General features: G+C 39.9%; 1 protein-coding gene across 1 annotated transcript in view; it reads right to left on the bottom strand.

Moving 5' to 3' along the window:
* plekha8 (pleckstrin homology domain containing, family A (phosphoinositide binding specific) member 8) overlaps positions 1–21,042 on the bottom strand; it is a 37,644-nt gene extending 16,602 nt beyond the window's left edge. The window contains exons 1-8 of the mRNA XM_052016976.1: positions 20,979–21,042; positions 20,489–20,644; positions 16,527–16,660; positions 8,919–9,071; positions 6,373–6,410; positions 5,886–6,019; positions 3,987–4,170; positions 854–939 (exon numbers count right to left, since the gene is read on the bottom strand). Coding sequence (XP_051872936.1) covers positions 854–939; positions 3,987–4,170; positions 5,886–6,019; positions 6,373–6,410; positions 8,919–9,071; positions 16,527–16,660; positions 20,489–20,644; positions 20,979–21,042 — 949 coding nt within the window. The remainder of the gene's footprint in view (positions 1–853; positions 940–3,986; positions 4,171–5,885; positions 6,020–6,372; positions 6,411–8,918; positions 9,072–16,526; positions 16,661–20,488; positions 20,645–20,978) is intronic.
* Positions 21,043–22,195: the final 1,153 nt, after the last annotated feature.

The following is a 22,195-nucleotide window of genomic DNA, read 5'->3' as shown; positions in this document are numbered from 1 at the left end:
AAAGACGTTGAGCAACATTGTTCAATTATTAAATAATCTCTTCACCTTTTGTACCTCCTTTACACAACTTTGAAGAATTCATTGTAATAAAATTCTTCACATTAAGCCCTTTTGCCAAGGCTCCATATTTAAAGTAGCAAAATTGATTTGTTGGAAACTTCCAAAGCCCAGAGATGCATCTAATAATTGCATACATTGTACTCGTTTTGAAAGGACTTGCCTCAGCAATGGCCTTCACATCAGTAAACCACAGAAAGTGTCAATTATAACACTACTTTTATTCCCATAGATTTCTGCATCATGTAATCTTTAAGATAAAGCCTAAACTTAGTTTCTAACATATGCATCAACTTTAGCTTAATATTCAAAAACACTGAACAATTCTCAAATCTTAAAGAAAATGATCAAATTAATTGTGAAAGAAATCTACTGGTGGATTGCTGCATGTACTGACCTGTAAAACTACAGAAATCCTTAACTAAAAATTTGTTGCAAACATTATGTGTTTGCACGAGCAAAATCCAATGTCAGATGGACCTTTCAGTGTTTCCACACCCATACAACTCTGTGGAACTTGGAAGGGGACTAAACCTCAAAATGACAGAATACAACAAATCTTTACTTGCACATAAAAGACAAAAGCAAAAGGAATCTACATAAATACATTGAGACATAGATACTCAAGGGATAAAAACATATTTGCTGGTAAATGCAAACTAATTCAAAATACACGGATGATCAAAATGGTTTGCTTGCTACTATTCCCAAGTATTTGCACAACAGAACACGAGTGACGATTCTAAGCTAATACTGGCGGTGGAAAGTAAAACAGAAAGATGATGCAATTTCCTACCTAACACTGGAACTATGGCATAACAAGATTCCAGAAATGGCAGTGTAGGAATTCCATTGTCTTCTTCAAATTCAATATCATTAAATCTGGAAAACAAAATAGTTTTGCACATGTACTGTTGGAAAGTATCAAAAGATTGGAACAAACAAAATTTAAGAAACATCGGCAACAAACAATCTGCTGGAAGAACTCAGTGGGTTGAGCAGTATCTGTGGGAGGAAAGGAATCATCGTTGATATTTCAGGTCAAAACCCCACATCAGAGGTCCCACAGATGCTGCTCGACCCAAATGAGTTCTTCTAGTAGACTGTTTGTTGCTCCAGATTCCAGCATCTGCAGTCTGTGAGAAACATTTTGCTCAAAAGGGAACTTGAATAAAAACAGATAGCATCTTTAGAGAACAAATACAAATCTGGATGAACATCAACCTTTTATCATCTGTTTGGCAAGATCACACAAAAGTCTGCAATTGTGTCTTCAGAAGTATTTTTTTTCCAATCTATTAAAGGGGTGGGCCGTAATTTTAAGGAATGACGAAAGGTGAATACAACTCAATCCAACTAAACTTTTAATGCAGATTTATTAAATTGAATTTGAATATTATAGCATCTGAATTACCATCTCTGTCAAGAGATCACAATAGTTGCAGATGCACAGAGTTGGTCGCATATGCTGCCATTAAAAAAAAAGTGCACAGGAACATGTAAATGCCATCAGATTTCTGAACAGTCCATGACCCCATGAACACTAGCCTATTATTCCTCTTTTGCACTATATACTTATTTTTGTAACTTATTGAGTCTTTATGTCTTGCACTGTATTGCTGCCGCAAAACAACAAATTTAAATGACATATATCGGTGATAATTCTTTGTGGTTAGAAAAGAAAACCAAGATTAGATAATTTAACATTATTGTTCAAGTTGTTGACATAACTGATACCAAAATGAACTCAATGAATCATTTTTACTTATTTGACTGGATACCAACAAGTTTTAACAAACAATGTTAGCATTATAAGTAGCAAGATTACTTTGCTTTGTACATTACTGCACAAAAGAGCCAAGCCTTGTCCCTGGGAACTTACCCAATTACTGGGTGAACAATGTCCATGGAACTAACCTACCCAGCACAGGAATTTCAGCACTTCCCTTTAGAGGAAGGCAGTAAAGATTACTTCCCAGTAACAGGCAAGCCTCCAAAGAGAAAATTTTTGGTTTTCTTATCTATTTGAATTTGTTTGTTCTTTGTGATTGGCATAGAGTGTCAAATCGAGATGTACAGATTAATTTGATGGTCACTTACATTTGCATGATCATTAAATGCAAAAGCAGCAATCACACATTACCCTGCAGATAACTGTCAAAGAAAAATCTATATTTTACTTGAACTGCAGAACAAGGGTTGGCGTACTGTCAAAACCCTATTGTGCCTTTCATTGATAGCTCAAGGCAGCAACATCCATCGTCAAAGATCCCCACCATCTGGGCCGTGCTATCTTCTCGCAGCTACCATTAGGCAGGAGATACAGACGCCTGAAGCCCCACACCACCGGGTACAAGAACAGCTACTTCACTTCAACCATTCTGTTCTTGAACCAACTGGCAAAACCCTGATCACTACAGTTTAACAACACTATGACCACTTTGCACTGTAATGGACTTCTGTTTTTTTTGTTCTAATTGTGTTCCTTCTTATAAAAATTGTGTATAATTTATGTTTTTCTCGTGAATGCTGCTTATATGATGCTATGTGCCTGTGATGCTGCTGCAAGTAAGTTTTTCATTGCACCTGTGCATACATGTACCTGCGCATATGACAATAAACTTCTCTTTGACTTTGAACCTCAGTCCTTTTAGTATACCTGGACTATTTTAGAATTTGACCAGTAAAGTCCAATATGTTGGTTCTTCCTCAATAACAAATGTAAACAGGCTCATCTCCTTTATAATGATCATGACGCTAAAATAAGTTTGCTCACAGCTGAACATGAGCAGACTTTTTAAGATCACTCCTCAGCTGCTCAAAAGCACACACAACTTCAACTGTTAGGTTGAACTTTGTGCAAAGTATCAGCTTTTTATTTCATATCAAGATCATAAGATCTTTTATTCATTCATTTTAACAGTTTCTAACTTGGGCAATTGAACCCAACCTATTTTGTGTAACAATTCAGGCTTAAGGGTACATTGCATTTTATAATTTTTATATAAAAGCTTTACAGAAGCTGTCTTTGGAATTGATCATTTCCTGGACAGCAGCGTCATTAGTTTTGTAAACTATAGACTGATATAGAATATATATAAAAAAAAGTTCTCTCAAATGTTTGACTCCCCCTTAACAGCACAGTTTTACAATTAACTCATCTTATGGAAAAGTATTGGACAAGAAATTACTCTACAGTAATGCCACATTCAGGTCATACCAGAGCTATGCCACTGAAATTCCAGGAGATCAGGAGTGAATTTACTATTGCAGGTTTATAGAGCATCTTAGCAACAGATTTTGGGTCACGCCATATGTATTTAGTAAAAACCAAAGTCACATACAAGCAGACATCAATGCAACCCGGTCATTTGTTTTAAAAAAGATCCTTGTAAATAACACGATTTAAAATGCACTAAATAGCCAAAACCAGGACTAGCTTAGATCTCTGCACATAAAAAGATAAAAGTTCTGATTGGCTGAAGCATGTAATCATTATCTGGTAAGATTTGCTTGGAAGAGACTAGCTTTTGAGCAAATAGTATAATTTTTTTTAAAGTTTTAGTCTGCAACTAAATAATTATAGTTTTAGTTATAACCACAGAAATTGCTGGTGACAATAGCTGGAATTGTGAAAAAAAACAATCTGCAATACAGGAACATATGGGTTTTGCAAATCTTTAAGTCAGGACAATAATCATAATTAAAGAATCTCAGGCTCCAGTAAAAACTGTTCCTGTGTTATAAATCATTACTAATCACTTCATCACCTCTTAGTCAATGAACATAAATGTACTTAGGAAAAATAAGTTAAAGTTCAGTCTTGTATTTACAAAATGACGGTATTATAAAACAATCAAAATCTTATTTTCAGAAGAAAGAAGGAAACATTTGTAACGTACAGTACCTCTCAAGCAAAATATTCATACCTTTGATCCATTGCACTGAAGAATGTCTGTATCTCTTCCTTTTCTACATCAGATATAGGATTTGTCCCGCCTGGTTCTTCGTTGCCCTGACCAGATTTTTCTTCAGCTGCAGAAGGCTGAAGTTCAATATTCACACTGGAGTCCTCTGCAGCTGTATCTGCTAATTCAGAGTTATCTGTCATCACTGATCATAAATGAGGGAATAAAAAGGAAAACAGAATTAGGAAGGCTTCCCAACATAACTTACTTTTAAAAGCAAAATTAATATTTCTTGGGAAATGTATAAAAAACATACAACTAAATTTGGCACCAAGAGCTGCTTTTTATTTCCACCCCCCCCCCCCCCCCCCCCCAAATGACTGATAACAAACTTTCGACATCAGAAGTTGTGCTTCCTGCAGAAATGGTAATTTGTCCAAAACTAACAAAGATCATTGCTCTACCATCGGTTAGGTGACTGCTTTTAACATACTTGCAAAGAGCAGCAGTGGGATTCCTGATAGGACCAAGTTTAGCTTGCAAGTGTAATGTTGCTATTCCAAGGGATGGACTTTATAACCTCGTGGTAACTGGTAAGACTCGTAAAAAAAACCAAACGACAAGAAATGCTGTTAAAATTTAACTTGGGGCATTGCTGAAAACAAAAGACCAGCATTGACAGTGGTAGCAGAAGCGGTTCAAAGAGTGCACTGTGCTGCTGAGATGCACCATGCTCGGCTTACGGATTTGCATACTGTTGTGGTATGAAGTACAGTGTTCTTATTCTTCAATCTTACTCACTGCTAACAAAGGATAATGGGAAAAGAAGACAATACAATTGTTTAGAAGAACTGATTACTTAGGATTGGACTGTGTCCCTTTTGTTGGACTGCTTTAACACTTCTTGAAATCTTAGAGCTTCAAATAGTTAAGAATGTTCATTATTTTCGTAAAGTGAGCTGTAAGTTACTCTCTAAAATGGTTGTGGCCATCGTGACATAGGTACTGGACAACAATATTCAAGGTATGCAATTTAGGTATATTCAAGATATGCAGTATTCAAGATCGCAAGGTACTTGGTTCCTATGCCATCTACATCCTAAATCTGGATTAATGTTGCAATACCATTAGCACAAGATCACAAGACGAAGGAGCAGAAGTAGGCCATTCGGCCCATCGAGTCTGCTCCATGAGCTAATCTAAAACTATTCCTATCTAGCCCCGATTTCCAGCCTTATCCCCATACCCCTTGATGCCTTGACTAATTAGATACCTATCAACCTACCTCCTTAAACGCCACCAATGATTGGGCCTCCACAGCTGTATGTGGCAAAGAATTCCATAAATTCACTAACCTCCAGCTAAAGAAATTTCTCCTCATTTCTGTTTTAAACTGGTACCCTCTAATTCTAAGACTGTGCCCTCTAGTCCTGGACTCACCCACCAAGGGAAACAGCTTAGCTACATCTACTCTGTCCAGTCCTTTCAACATCTGAAATGTTTCTATGAGGTCCCCTCTCATTCTTCTGCAAGAATTATATCTACAGCATTTTCCCCACAAGAATGATTTTCATTTTTCATTTCAGTACACATCATGCAACAATTACCCATGCATTCACTCAACAGGCAAAAATATGTTGCTTTTGAAAAATATCCAGGGCTACCAATTTAGATTTGTTTTGTTTTTGAAAACTCCATTGAAATAAAATTTTTAATTTGTGTGGGCATGGAAAAAATAAAGCTTGTTGGCATTTTCACCCACTGGACAGTAGCGCATGAAAGAGAAACCCAAGTATGTGGTTAATACTAACACCTTCCAGGAGGATCTTCAGCTATCACATATCATTCCATTCCAAAATCCTCCAAAAGGTTTTTCTGATGTAGATTTGTTCCAATTTCTCATTTTTATTTCTATCTTACCCTCCGCATTTTCAACACTTCCCGTTTTTGAAGTTCCTTGACGGTGATCATCCTTTTCCAACTGTGACCTTTTCCAAGACTTAATCTTGTTCTCTTTTATCATTAATCCATTCTGGCAGTTCTTCAGTTCATTCCTGTGGTAATTATGTTTAAATTAACAAAAAAAATATAGTTGGTTAAACTTAACCAAGTTTCGTCAGAGCAGCAATAAAGTCAAAAGTTGTGATAACAGTGGGAACAGGCATTAAACACCAACTTTTCTGAAGTTATCTATATTTTTGAATGAATTTTAAAAAAAAAACGTGCTCAGAGGTCAATCATTGAAAGAGTAATTTGTTACATGGATTTCTTGTATTAACATTTATTGATTACTAAATTTCAATGTAATTTGTAGATCAGATTGCAACTGCAAGTCCATCATTGTATATCAATTGCTACCGATTCATGGAATTCACTTTCAATGGCACCATGCCCTATACAGTATTACCTTTCTCTGCAATTGTAACTAGGTGGACGCTGTTTAATCTGTAAAAATGATAAAAGAACACAAATTATGAAGTAGCAACACTCCAAAATCCTCCAAATTAGCAAAAGACCATAGTGTTAATTATGAGTTTAGCACTAACTTAAGTATCACATTTTATTTATTTCATTGACATATTATTAACACAAGTTTTGTTTCAACCCAAATTCAAGCATATTTGTAACAACAAAATTTTGATACTTCAATTTCCCACATTGTCTCTTACTTGATAGACTGTTGACATTTGACCAATTTCTACTCAAGACGTGGCTGATAAATGGCAAGTCTGTCCTATTTTTAAACTATTATCTTAATAGTATGATTATTTTTTTCTCCTCTTTCAAAATGTAAAAGTTTGTTATTTGTGTGTGATTTAGGGGAAATTTAAATTAAAATTCCTCTGGATTATCAGTTTGATCTTTTTAGTTCAGCTTTTTCTACCTCCTTAGTATGTTTAATTCAAAACCACTGGAAAACTGAATGATCCTTGAGCTTCTGCAAAACAAGAGGCATTCACTAAATCTCACTGAAAGTGAAGAAACAGAAGATTTTTTAGACAATTTTATTAACTGGAGTTGTATTTCAACACCTTGCTAGTCGCACACACTGCATTTATCAGAAGCAAAAGCTTGATTTATCAGAGGGATTAGCCAAGAACTGCAAAATGAAGTAGGGCACGGCTTCAAAGATAAGGGAGCTACGTCAATTAAATCCATCTGTCTCACTGAATGCTGCCTTGTCCCCATATTCTCTCTTCTACTGACTGAACTGAGATGTACCCAGTTATCATTAGGAACAACCTAGCCCATTTGTAGAAGACCTATCACTGGCCACGTTAAGGCAATAAACTCAGACCACAAGTTGAACCCGGGAAATAACAAATATATTTTTGTCGTAATGCATATTTAACAGTTGTCATACAATCATGTTTCTCAAATTGAAACTTTGTAAAATCATTAAAACCATGCAGCAGTATTATCTTTCATACAACCTAATGCAATTCCTACAATTGTCATTAAAAGTTATTCTGTCAATTGTTAAGATGCTTTTTAATGATCTTGGTTAGAATGGAAATCACGTAAAATATTAATTTTTTGAAATCTCTTTCTCAGCAGTAGAATCTCTGTAATCCAGGATGTGGTAGATAAAACGATCAGTATTTGGGTCATACAACATTATGCCAAAATTAAACACAATAATTTCTATGGAATACAGAAGTCCATTTTGCTTTCTGATGGATTGAAGACTGGATGCATGTGTAATGAGTTCAGTGAAGATTCCTTCTAATTACAGCTTAACTATATCAAATTATCAAACTCCTTAATGCTAGCTTTCATGCAAGACCACTTGAGAAAGCTGTGTAAACTAATCAAAAGCAACTTCAATAATCATGTTGGACTGCTGGGGCCATCAGCTTTTCTGTGTACTAATAGATCACAACTGAGTCACAGCTTGAAGATTTTCCTATCCATCAATATTTACAATATGAAGCCAAGAAGAGGCCCTTGCCTCTGAATTCTGAAATACAACTATGATTGAAAAGCCTGCAGCTTTATTATAGGATGTGTTTGCCTCATGAATTCAGTACACACATGACTTTATAGTAAATTTCAAAAGATGAAGTAAATATTGGGATTTCCTTCGGGGTTAGGGGGACAAAGAGAATTCCCTTAGTGGTGCTCAGGAGAGTATCATTTGCTGTTGAAAATCTCTCCCACTGATAAATCAGAGAGCATTAAAATGTGAGCTGGCTCATTTTTTTTCTCCCTCTGGATTGTTAGCTTCATCTTTCTACCTCCTTAGTAGCATATAGGTAACAAATTTATAGAAGAGAAACAAAGGACTGCAGATGCTGGAATCTAGATATCAGAGGAAGGTTTTTGGAGATATCAGAGGAAGGTATTTTTACCCAGAGAGTGGTTGAGGCATGGAATGTGCTGCCTGGGGTGGTGGTGGAGGCAGGTACATTGGTCAAATTCAAGAGATTACTAGATAAGCATATGGAGGAATTTAAAATAGAGGGATATGTGGGAGGAAGGGGTTAGATAGTCTTAGGTGAGGTTTAAAGGTCGGCACAACATTGTGGGCCGAAGGGCCTGTATTGTGCTGTACTGTTCTATGATTCTATGTATGTTCTAGATGAAAAACACGATGATGCTGACGGAACTCAGCAGGCCAGGCAGCATCCATGGAGAAAAGCAGGCAGTCAACGTTTCGGATCAGGACCCTTCTCCAGGACAAGAATTTATAGAACAAAGCCAGGCAACAAAATTACATTAAATCACAAGCTACTTTAAGCAAAATGCCAACTAATTATGAAGGAAATTACCCAACAGATTGTCATCTGATAATAAATTCTTCACAATTTTTGCAATGTGATGTGCATTCCATTTGAACCTGACAAAACAAGGCAAACAGACACACACAGCACATCGCATCTGCTCATTTAATACAGGTCCCACTGCATATGCCAAAATCACAATAGCTTTGTTTTCTATGAACTAACGTACTCGGTTTGGTTTTACGACAGCCACGTGTGGGGAATCTGGTGTTGTAGGCTCCAATAGCTCAGGCCTGAATGAAGCATTTGCAATTTGCATGCATTCTTCCAATGTCTTCATGAAGGTATTGCAAGTAGATCTCAGGACCGTTGCCATGTCAATCTTCACCAAGAATGCAAATGAACAGAAACAAAAAAAAAAGTTAGTTTTGTAATAGAAGGCATCAGAAGGGTATTATCACAGATGACAAACATTGGCTTATTGTGCCAGCTGTGTCTGCCAACCATGACGTAACAGCATAATGGGATTTCTCCACTCTCCAGAAAACGGAACTACAAGAAAAAAAACATAAAAGCAATCGTGTTCCTTGCCTCTTCAGCCAATGACAATTCCCCTTGAAAATTAAAGCATTAATGCACATATATCAGATTAGATGGCCAATTGGTTGAAACTCTAAAAACCATTCAGAAGACAGAAAAGTCATCGATTTGAACTTATTCATCGAGTCAGAGTCCCATAGCATGGAAATCAACATTCAGCTCGCCACGTCCTTCCGACCAGTGGAGACCCATCTATATTAATCCCACCTTCCAGCACTTGGTCCACGGCTTTCTACACCTTGGCGATTCAAGAGCTCGTCTAGACACTTCTTAAGTGTCAGAATCACTGACTTATATGACATGGAAGTCAGTAACTCTGCTTCCACCATGCTCTCAGGTAGTGGTTTCCAGATAATCGCCACTCTCTGAGCATAAAGAGCCCCTTCAGATCCCCCCTAAATTTCTTGCCCCCTTTATTCTAAATCCACATCCTCTGGTTTTATCTACCTCTGATACAGGGAATAGTTTCTTCTGTTTTATTTTAATTCTTACTGTATTGATGTATCACCACTGTTTCAAACACTCAAACAATTATTTGCACAGAGAAGCAGAACTCTGGTGCACTCTTTAAAAACATGGTGAATACAAGACCAAAGAACAGCCCAGATGCACTTATTTCACCGTCAGCAACAGAGTTGTATTTTACTTGGGGGGTGACATATCAAAGACATCGGCTTGGTTTGTCATTATGATGGTGAGGAGAAAACCTGACATAGAACTTCTCCAGTGAGATAACAAACAACACAGGACATGCAGACCCAGAACTGTGAACAACACAAATGAGGGGAACAAGGAAGTATTAGTTTATTATTGTCACTTGTACCGAAGTACAGTGAAAAACTTGTCTTGCATACTGATCGTGCAGTCAATTCATTATATATTGCATTGAGGTAGTACAGGTAAAAACAATAACAGTACAGAGTAAAGTGTCACAGCCACAGAGGAAGTGCAGTGCAGGTAGACAATAAGGTGCAAGGTCACAAGGTAGAATGCGAGGTCAGAATCCATCTCATCGTATAAGGGAACCGTTCAATAGTCTTATCACAGTGTCCTTGAGCCTGGTGGTATGTGCCCTCAGGCTCCTGTATCTTCTGCCTGATGGGAGAGGTACTATTTATTATGCACCACAATCCTGACATTTTTCAGTAACTAATGTGGTATTGCTTCAATAGCATTCTCTCTGAGTAGTAGCCATTCAGTGACCTTACAGCACATTCACCAAACAGACCAGCTAGACCACAAGATTCTAATGAGAGAAAAATTCTAACAGACTACAAATTCTAACTTGGTAACTAATAAAACAGAGCTCTCTCCAAAAAAATGGTTTGGCCTGTGCCTCCAAAAGCAGTTTTGATGTGACAGCAATGGGGTCTCCATAAGAAAATAAGAAATGAGAGCAGAAGGCGGCCATTTGGCCCCCTCAATCCTGCTCCACTATTCATCAAGATCATGGCTAATCTCCTATCTTTGCCTTATTTTCCAGCACTAAACGATATCCCTTGATTCCCTTAATGTCCAGAAACCTATCGACTGGTGTTCTAAATGAACACAACTGAGTCTCCACAGCCATCCAGGGTAGAAAATCCTGAAGGTTCACAACCCTCTGAATGAAGAAGTTTCCCATTAGTGCAGTCCTAAACAGCTTATTCTGAAACTGCAGCCTCAGTCCTAAAACCCTCAGCTGGGGGAGAACATCTTGCTTGTGTTTGGCCCATCAAGTCCTTCCAGAATTTTGTACGTTTTGATTCTAAAGTATGGGGAATACAGTCCATTCAGTTTCTCCTGGTCAGGCAAAAATGCTATCCTTGGAATCAGTCTAGTGAATCTTAACTGCATTTGTTCTGTGGAGTTATCGCAAGTACATCCTTTCTTAGATAAAGTGAATGGGTCTTCTGTTGTTTGTTGTATACATTAATGATTTGGCTGAAAATTCAGGTGACACGATCAGCAAGTTTGTAGACGACACTTGAAAGCAGCAACACAAGTCGATAGGGTGGTTTAAAAAAAGGGAATACGGCATGCTCGCCTTCACTGGTCGGGGTGTTGAGTATAAATGTCAGGAAGTCATGTTGCAGCTGTATGAAATTAGAGCTGTATGCTGTATGAAAGCTGTAGGAATAAACCAATACCAAAATTGTGGTTGAGTCACATTTGGGGTATTGCGTACAGTTCTGGTCACCACATTACAGGAAGGACGTGAAGGCTTTGGAGAAGGAGCAGAAGAGGTTCACAAAGACGTTGCCTGGATCAGAGAGCATTAGCTACAAGGAGAGATTGGACAAACTTGGATCGCTTTCTCTGGAGCATCAGGGCAGCACGGTAGTGTAGCGGTTAGCATAACGCTATTACAGCGCCAGCAGCTCAGGTTTAATTCCCGCCGCTGTCTGTAAGGAGCTTATACATTCTTCCCGTGTCTGCGTGGGTTTCCTCCAGGTGCTCTAGCTTCCTCCCACATTCCAAAGACGTACGGGTTAGGAAGTTGTGGGCATGCTATGTTGGCGCCGGAAGCGTGGCGACACTTGCGGGCTGCCCCCCAGCACATTGAGTAACGTAAAAAGATGCATTTCATGGTGTGTTTCGATGTACATGTGACTAATAAATAAGTCTTATGTTATCTCAGAGGCTGAGGGGCATCCTGATAGAAGTATACAAGATTATGAGAGGCGCAGATAGGGTAGATGGTCAATCTTTTACCCAGGGTGGGAATGCCAAACACCAGAGGTGAGAGGGGGTTTAAAGAAGATACAGAGCAAGTTGTTACACAGAGAGCCGTAGGTGCCTGGAAACACTGCCAGGGAAGTGGTGGAAACAGATACTATAGCCACGTTTAAGAGGCATTTAGACAGGCAGGGAATGGAGGGAAATAGACCATGTGCAGGCAGATGGGAGTAGCTTAATTTGGCATCACGGTCAGCACAGACATGGTGGGCTGAAGGGCCTGTTCCTATGCCGTACCAGTCTGTTCTTTATGTAGTCTAACCAGGGCTTGGTATAGTTAGAGCATTTATCTGCTACTTGTACTCTAGGCTTCTGAATATAAAATCTAATATCCTACCAACCTTTTTGATTGTTTTCTATACCTGTCTGTCGCGTTACAGATCTTTTTACATGGACCCATAACGTTCCTCGAGACCGCCATTATTTCAGGTTTTTCACTGTTTGGAAAGTACTCATTTCATCCCTTTGCATGTCCAAAGTGAAATGTCCTGACTTTTGCCAACATTGAAATCCACATGCCGTTGGTTTGCCCATTCACAGAAGGTGCTAATGGATCAGACTGTACTTGACACAGTCCCTATTTCACATCCATCCACTGCCCCCAATCACCCCCCCCAGCTACAACACCACCCCCTCCCCTTCTTTGAGGGCACTAACCATTCGAGGCCTAATGATGTCGTGGCAGTCTGGAGCGAGGGCCTGGGGCTCCATGGTCTAAAGACCTAGCCACTGCTTGCGGAGCACTTTGCTCCTCAAGACAGATAAACAGCGAGGTCCAGACTTGAGTAGTCCCATGGGACCAAAGGTCATATTTCCAAGTTTGCTGACAATACTAAACTATTTGAGAGTCTGAAGATTCTAGGAGGATGTGAAGAGGCTTCAATGGATTCTTTTTGAAAAATATACTCGCCACTTTCATGGAGCTATGAACTTGCACCCCAAGATCACAGATACATAGAACAATACAGCACAGAAAAGGCCCTTCGGCCCACAATATTGTACTGACATAGCAAATCCCTCCTACCTACAGAATGCCCATACTCCTCCATTTTCCTCTCATTCATGTACCCATCCAAGCCCCTCTTAAAAGCCCCAGTGAATTTGCCACCACCACCCTATCAGGCAACGCATTCCAGGCATCCACCACTCTCCCAGTAAAAAAAAATTACCCCTCACGTCTCTTCTGAACCTACCCCCTCTCACCTTAAATGTACCCCCCTCTGTACGACAAAGTATGAGCAGTTCTGGGCAACTTCTCTTGGGAAGGACATACCAAAAATGATACCTAGGCTTAAAGATAAAATTGAGGATAACATAAACTAGGATTGTATTTCCTGAGAATGAGGAGGTTAAGGGGTGGTTTGATCAAAATTTAAGATGGAAATGATGAGGTACATCAAGAAATAAGGCGATCTAGACCCAGGGGACATAGTCTACGAATTAGAGCCAGGAGTGCAGGTAGAAAGATTTCTGCATGCAAAGAGTGGGGTTAATTATTACATTTAATTCTAAAATTGGAACAACTTTTCATGACCAAATGCAGGGATAAAGCTGGTATACAAAGACAAATGTCAGTCATAATCTCATTAATTAGCGGAAAGACTGGTTGCTCAATGCCTTAATCCTGTTCCCATTTATACAATCTGGTAATTTGGTCAACAAATTTGAAAAAATTATTATATAAACACACATCCTAAAGAAACAAAAACTGGGAATGATCAAATCGTTCCATGGGTTTATTCAGAATTAGAAGAAAAATTTAACGTCTTTTCATTCCTGAGTTGATACCTATATTATCATTTTTAACCACACTGCACCTACTTTTGAAACTTATATTGTGAAATTTCCACAATTTCACATGATCAGGAATTGTCCTTTCTCTTAAAAAAAAAGGAGTGACCAGTGCTACGATAAATGTTTATTCCCTCTGAAGTTTGGGTTAGTTTTCTCAGCAGCTGGTCACATGTAGAAGCAAATCAATGTTTTTCAAGAACAGATTAAAGGTAAATATATGATTCCTGGCCATCTAAACCTCAAATTCACTATCACACGCCAGAAAATCAGAGTATGAATGCTCTCTTTCATGACCGAAATGCAAACTCAAACAACTGTTAAGTTTTCATTGTCCATTATGTGGAAATGCAAACCGCACTATTCATTAAGCTCTGCCTGTTGACGTCGGCTCTTTTTCCAAAGGGGTTTTGGTGCAACTGTAGCCCATGACTCTGTGCCAGTCACTTTTAGTCTCTGCCCCTCAGTGGCATGACTTCTAGTTCAGTTGATGTGCCAGCTATAAATAATATTCCTCCAATGTTAGTATGAGATTTTATGCAAGTACTTTCTTTGCTCTATTTATGCTCTTGTCATTTCAGTTTGCTCCTGGAAATTAAAAGTTCACTTGTGTTTTGATGGTCATTTGAGAACTAAAGTGACATTTACCAAAAACACGACATAATCCTCAAAAGCTGAACCAATGTCACTGAATGAATGATGGCTCCCTGGCAATGGTTTATTATTAGACTATCAACTAAAGTTTAATATTGGCTCCGTAACTCCTTGACCCATTTCACGATGAGGGGACCTTGAGAGGGACCTAGTCGTCCTCTGCAAAAAAAAATGCAGGTTAGCACCTACAGTCTGCACAGCAATTAAGCTCTGTAATCATTCAATATGCAATATTGGGACTTGATTACAAACTTGCCAGGATCTTCCCCATTATTGGGAGCAAATAGACCAGAAGCCCAATCCTCCTGCATGCGTCCCACCATCGAGGACATCTTCAAGAGCCAGTGCCTCAAGAAGGCAGCATCCAACATTAAGGACTCTCACCGTCCAGGACATGCCCTCTTCTCGTTACTACCATCGGGGAGGAAGCACAGGAGCCTGAAGACCCACAGTCAACATTTCAGGAACAACTTCTTCCCCTCCGCCATCAAATTTCTGAACGGTCCGTGAACACTACCTTGTTATTCCTCTTTTGCGCTATTTGTTTTTGTAACTTGTAGTAATTTTTATGCCTTGCACTGTACTGCTGCAGCAAAACCACAAATTTCATAAAATATGTCAGTGATAATAAACCTGATTCTGATTCTGGGCTTACCGACAAATTATAGAAAGGAAGATCTAGAGATCTGGCCACATAGCAGTTATTTTTCAGCACCACATACCTGAAAATTTGATTTTCCTCCCCCACTGGCTACAACACAATTAGAAACATTTCTGGGTCCAATCATGTGCAGCTGGAAATTCAGTCAGGCACTTGCAGCCATAGATCACCCTTGTTCATCTGCCTAGATATCTACGTCAGGCACACTTCAAATAATGCTGTTCTGTGAAACTCACCATTCAGGCTGGGACCAGCTGCAAGCAAGTCCTATTACTTCTTTCCTTGGGACCACCACCCCATGCCCCTACCACCACAGTGCCAACCCCCCACCCTGACAATACTCAAGACTCCATCAGTGCATTACATGGTACTGAATATCAAATGAAACATTAAAATACCTTCCCCAGAAGATGTAAATGATCTGATGGCACTATTCAATCAAAGATATGTAATCTGAAGGACAAATTAATCTCTCCTGAACACCTTTCAAAAAAAATTCATTGGTGTTTGTATAAATTGGCTACCTCATTTCTCCAATATACGATGGGTATTATAGAACATACATAGAACAGTACAACACAGAACAGGCCTTTCGGCCTACAATGTTGTGCCGACATAACCATTCCCTCCTCCCTACAGAATGCCCATACAGTATCCCTCTATTTTCCTCTCATTCAAGTGCCCATCCAAGCCCCTCTTAAAAGCCCCCAATGAATTTGCCTCCACCACCCTATCAGGCAACGCATTCCAGACATCCACCACTCTCTCAGTAAAAAAACGTCTGCCTCACGTCGGTTCTGCACCTACCCCCCTCACCTTCTGCCCTCTGGTATTGGATTTCTCAATATTTGAAAAGTACTTCCCTAGTAGTGAAACACTTTGCATGCCTCATTGATGTTGAAAATGATAAATAAATGGAAGCGTTTCAATCTTAACGTTAGATTAGATAGGAAGGTAATGGGGGAAGAGCATGGGTAAAAGAGACGAACATTATTTTCTCTCATGCTGACATGTACTGGATGATCCCAAAAATGCAAATGACATTTTGTAAATTCTGTTTATTTACATGGCCCATGATAAACAAAGGCAGTCTTTCCTGGGAGGCCAGAATGTCTGGTGACATGACTTTTTTAATAAAAAAATTGTAGTTAACCAAGTTTTCCCCACTATGTTTTGTTTTTGTTGACTTAGAGAACATCTTATTCTCGGCACTTTGTCCAGGTGATGAATGGATATTAAAGTCTTTTCCCTTGGTGATTTTCTGGAAACACACTGGTTTCACATAAAATTCAGAATCCTCTTCAAGGCCGCATGCAACTTTATCCTTCATTACAGATACAGCTTGGATTAAGCACCATTGAGCACATCGAGTGAGTAATATATACAATGCAATGGGACAAAATAAATATATACCTCTAGGTTAGTTGACATGGATTGATCAGATTGTGCGTTCTCCTTCAGGGTATTTACTTGGTGGAGAAGAAGATCACAATACAATCTCAACTCAGATACCTTCTTTTTCAGGCATTCAGTGTTTTCGTTGATTTCTTTAAAAAGAAAAAAAAATCAGTCTTCTACACAACTTCCCATAAGCCATTAAGATTGCATTCCTAAAATCTTAAATAAACCCTCATTTTAAACTGATTAAGTTAGCTTGAAGCTAAATGTTCACAGAAATGTTTACTTATTATAGAGGATGCTGCAAAAATACAATTTAGCTTCAGAAGCCTTCCCTGCGACAAACGTTGGTGGACCAGGAGCAACCTTCATTCACTTACACACCATTCAGCTACTGAAGCTACAAGACCTCAGTTCAATACTCAGAAACCATCGCACACAATTCATTGGTTAGCAATTCGGAGCAGGCCTTGTGCATATGGGGCCACTAACTGCTTCCTAGTTTTATCAAAAAGCAGAACAACACTTCTCAATCTAAACAAATCAAATCCATCTTGCACTCCATTTTGTTCAGTTAAAATTGGCAGAATGAGTAAAACCACACATTTTTCATTGCTGAATTACTTCCATTTTGATGTATAGAGGGATCTTGGGGTCCAAGTCCACAGCTCCCTGAAGGTGGCTGCACAGGTTGATTGGGTGGGAAAGAAGGCATATGACATGCTTACCTTTATTACTCAAGGTACTGAGTTCAAGAATCAGGAAGTTATGTTGCAGCTTTATAAAACCCTGGTTAGGCTGCATCTGGAGTATTGCATTCAGTTCTGATGCCCCTCCCCCCCCCCACCCCCATTGTTGGGAGGATGTGGAGGCTTTGGAGAGGGTGCAGAAGAGGTTTACCAGGATGCTGCCTGGATTAGAGGGCATGTACAACAAGGAGAGGTTGGAGAAACTAGGGATGATTTCTCTGGAGTGGCAGAGGGGAGACCTGATAAAAGATTAGGAGAGGCAGAGATGGACAGCCTGTATCCCCACCCCCACAAGGTCAAAACGTCTAATACTAGAGGGCATACATTTAAGGTGTGTTGGGGGTGGGGGGGGGAGGAGGAGGAGTTCAAAGGAGATGTGCAGGGCAAGTTTTTTTTATATATATCCCTACACACACACACACAGAGTTATGTGTGCCTAGAATGTGCTGCCAGGGGTGATAGTGGTGGCAAATACGATAGAGGTGTTCAAAAGGCTCTTACACAAGCACATGAACGTGCAGAGAGTGGAGGGAATATGGACATTGACTAGGCAGAAGGGATTAGTTCAGTTAGGCATTTAATTACTAGTTTAATTAGTTCAGCACAATATGGTGGGCTGAAGGGCTTGTTTCTGTGCTGTATTATTCTATACTCCATCTCTCAAAAGAGATTGATGAAGGTACAGCTGTGGATGTCATCTATTTGGACTTCAGTAAGGCATTTGACAAGGTCCCACATAATCAGTTAATCAAGAAAGTTGGTATGCATGGGGTCCCAGTGGAGAATTGGCTGTGTGGATTGCCCGTAGAAGACAAAGGGTAGTGGTTGAAAGAATCTATTCAGGCTGGAGGCCTGTGAGTAGTGGTGTTCCATGGGGATCGGTGCTGGGACCTCTGCTGTTGGTGATGTACATAAATGACCTGGATAAGTATGTTGATGGGTGGGTTAGTAAGTTTGCAGACGACACCAAGATTGGTGGAGTTGTGAATAGTGTAGAAGACCGGCGACAGATACTGCATGATATAGATCAGCTGCAGATGTGGGCAGAGAAATGGCAGATGGAGTTTAACCCAGATAAATGTGAGGTATTGCACCTTGGTAGGACTAATGTCAGGAGGCAGTACACTCTAAAGGGCAAGACCGTTAACAATGTTGAAGAGCAGAGAGACCTTGGGGTGCAAGTCCATGACTCATTGAAAGTGGCTACACAGGTAGAAGGCTTATGGAATGCTTGCATTTATTAATCAGAGTATTGAGTATAGGAGTCAAGAAGTTATGATACATCTCTATAGAACTCTGGTTAGGCCGCATTTAGAGTATTGCATGCATTTCTGGTCACCTCACTATAGGAAGGATGTCGAGGCTTCAGAGAGGGTGCAGAGGAGGTTTACCAGGATGCTGCCTGGATTAGAGGGCATGTGCTATCAGGAGAGGGGGGACAAACTTGGGCTCTTTTCTCTGGAGCAGCAGAGGCTGAGGGGTGATCTGTTGGAGGTGTATAAAATTATGAGGGGCATAGATAGGGTGCACAAGAAATATCTTTTTCCCATTATTGAGTGATCCAATACCAGAGAGCATGCATTTAAGGTGAGAGGGGGTAGGTTCAGAACAGACATGAGGGGTATGCTTTTTACTGAGAGAGTAGTGGATGCCTGGAATGCGTCGCCTGATAGGGTGATGGAGGCAAATTCACTGGGGGCTTTTAAGAGGGGCTTGGATGGGCACATGAATGAGAGGAAAATAGAGGGATATGGGAATTCTGTAGGTAGGAGGGAATAGCTATGTCGGCACAACATTTTTGGCCACAGGGCCTGTTCTGTGCTGTTCTACTTTCTATGTTCTGAATAGGCAGGGCACTTTTCACTATTCCAGTTCTGATGAAGTGTCATTGACCTAAAACATTAACTCTGTTTCTTTCTCCAGAGAAGCTGTTTGACCTGCTGAGTATTCCCAGCATTTCTCCATTTTATTTTGTATTTGCAGCATCTGCAGTATTTTCATTTGTAATATACATTTCTGCCATTAAAATACCATTAATTGCTACACTCTAGCATGGTTAATTCTGTAAATGGACATGTGGGACATCTTACATGTGTGACATCTTACATGTGTAATAAACCAAATATATTGTTGGTAGAAAAGTAAAAGACCTGATAACCAGGTAAAAAGTAAAAGCTTTCCAACTTTTACACTAATCCAAAAACAGTGTTCATAAGTAGCAACTTACTTTGAGTCAATCATCATAAAAGAAGTAATTTTTCTAGAGCACAATTTGATTCAAAAGTTGTGATCTGCTCAGGTGAGGAGTTCTCGATGCAATAGTTCTGGGACTGATCAGCAGAGTTCTGATAAACAGGTGCCATGCCTACCATTAATCTTACAAGTGGAAACATTAAAAAAAATAATCTGGACTTTTGTTTACATTTTAATCTGAACTAAGTTATGTTTTGTGAAGGGATTCAATTACTGTGGGATAGAAAAGCAAAGTGGGACAAAACAGCAAAGCAGTGGTAGTCTAGAACTTAATGCCAATGTTCTAAGATAAGATATCTTTATTAGTCACATGTACATCGAAACACACGGTGAAATACATCTTTTTGCGTAGTGTTCTGGGGGCAGCCCGCAAGTGTTGCCATGCTTCCAGCGCCAACATAGCACGCCCACAACTTCCTAACCCGTACGTCTTTGGAATGTGGGAGGAAAACAGAGAACCCAATTGGATTCTTTTTACTTACAGGCAAACAAGTGTACTAAGCACTCAATTCTCCTGTCAGCTTGCACCTTATGTTTGCTCCTTAAATATTTTTAAAGCAATCTCTTGCCCAGCCTCTGTATTCAGCTGCTTATATAAACTTTCAGCTCCTGCCTTGATTGTGAAGTGCTGGATCTCTGTTGAAGCAGGTATTGTGACTTGTATCACCATGCTGTGGGTCCTCCCCAATGCCTGACTTATGTGCGGCTCGTACATACAATCAAGGGTTTGGGAGTCTGGTGGGATGGATTTGCCAGCTGCCGTAGGACCATATGCATCTTCTACCATGTGGGAACTCTGTTCACAGCTGCAATTTTGACTTGCAAACCGTTCGGGTTACAAACGGTTCACAGAACGAAACCCTGTCGTAACCTGGGGAGGACTTGTATTCACTTCAGAGAACATCACTTCAAAATTGGTATTGTTGTCTTAAAAATTAAAATGTCTTACTAAGTCTTAGAAAGTATTAAACATACCTTTCTCCTTCCTGGTCCTGCTATCTGTTAGGCAAGCCTTGGATGATCCCAAGGCAACTAACCATCTCTGTCTCTCAGCAACATTCACAGCCTTCAGATAAAAGTGTTGCTCCCCTGGTATTATCAGTTCCACTCTTGTACTGTCACCAGCATGCACTGAAAGTGAAAGGCAATGATTATCATAGTTCCACTGCACAAGGAGATGGGGGAAGTGGCGTTGTTTTTTTTGGACAGATGTACAGTTGTAATGCTCACTAACAGAAGAAATAGTGAACAGTGTCTTGTCTTCCAAGAACATTTATTTCAAGTTACTTTTTACATATACTTCTACAAAGTAAATGCATCCATTTATTCAAGGTCTTTTATTTCTGAAATAAAAGACAGAAACCCTGGAATTATTCAGCAGATGGAGGACAGCCCTTGACATACCCGAATCTCCTGCCGTGAGCAGTCACGGTAAGTTACTCAACCTTTTCACACTCTCACCTACCTGTTAAGACCACAATCACCTTAACTGTATTGTCTGCTAAATATTTCTTTGCAGGAGCCTGCATCAGTGAGGCTTGACACAGTACAGTGACTTCAGCAATCAAATCCCATGGTAGGACCTGGGATCTACAACAAAGTTCCACTCAAGCATGTGCTGCAAAAAAAAAGTCTGGCAGCTGGTTAAGTGGGGGCTCCAGCTGTCAAAACTATAAATGTTTCTCAATGACATTCAAAAACATGCCAAAACTATCACAAATTGAAGTTTTCTTTTAAATAGTAAGTTAAAGCTCTTAAACATTTAAGTATATCTTTTAGCCTTCTGGACTCGGTATCAAATTCTCCAAATTGAAATTGGAGTTGCAAAGGGACTTGGGAGTCCTAGTGCAGGATTCCCTACTGGTTAACTTGCAGGTTGAGTCGGTAGTAAGGAAGGCAAATGCAAAGTTAGCATTCATTTCAATAGGACTAGAATATAAAAGCAAGGATGTAATGCTGAGGCTTTATAAGGCTCAGACCGCATTTAGTATACTGTGAGCAGTTTTGGGCCCCATATCTAAGGAAGGATGTGCTGGCATTCGAGAGGGTCTAGAGGAGGTTTACAAGAATGAAAGGGTTAATGTATGAGGAGCGTCTGATGGCTCTGGGCCTGTACTCACTGGAGCTTAGAAGGATGAGGGGGGATCTCACTGAAACCTACCAAATATTGAAAGGCCTGGATAGAGTGGACGTGGAGAGGATGTTTCCAGTAGTGGGAGAGTCTAGGACCAGAGGGCATAGCCTCAGAGTGGTGAATCTGTGGAATTCATTGCCACAGACGGCTGTGGAGGCCAAGCCATTGGGTACGTTTAAAGCGGAGGTTGATAGGTTCTTGATTAGTAAGGGTGTCAAAGGTTACAGGGAGAAGGCAGGAGAATGGGGTTGAGAGGGAAAAATAAATCAGCCGTGATCGAAGGGCAGAGCAGACTCGATGGGCCGAATGGCCTGATTCTGCTCCTATGCCTTATGGTCTTCAAATAACACACTCTTTCCTCCTATGCAAGAACTATCTCTGCCCACCATGCTTTCTTTCTTCTGTGTGTAGCCCAGCCTGCTGGGCATGTCCCATTTGGCCAGAACCTCAGGAGCAACAAACTACACTGCCCCAGTAGCTTAATCTGATCCCACCCGTCACTCCATCCAAGAAATCACCCTTGCTCCATCCACTGCCCTCCCTCACCT

Source organism: Pristis pectinata, chromosome 5, assembly GCF_009764475.1.
Source record: "Pristis pectinata isolate sPriPec2 chromosome 5, sPriPec2.1.pri, whole genome shotgun sequence".
Taxonomy (NCBI): Eukaryota; Metazoa; Chordata; class Chondrichthyes; order Rhinopristiformes; family Pristidae; genus Pristis; species Pristis pectinata.
Note: the sequence above shows the minus strand (reverse complement) of the source record. Positions and strands in the feature narration are given on the sequence as shown.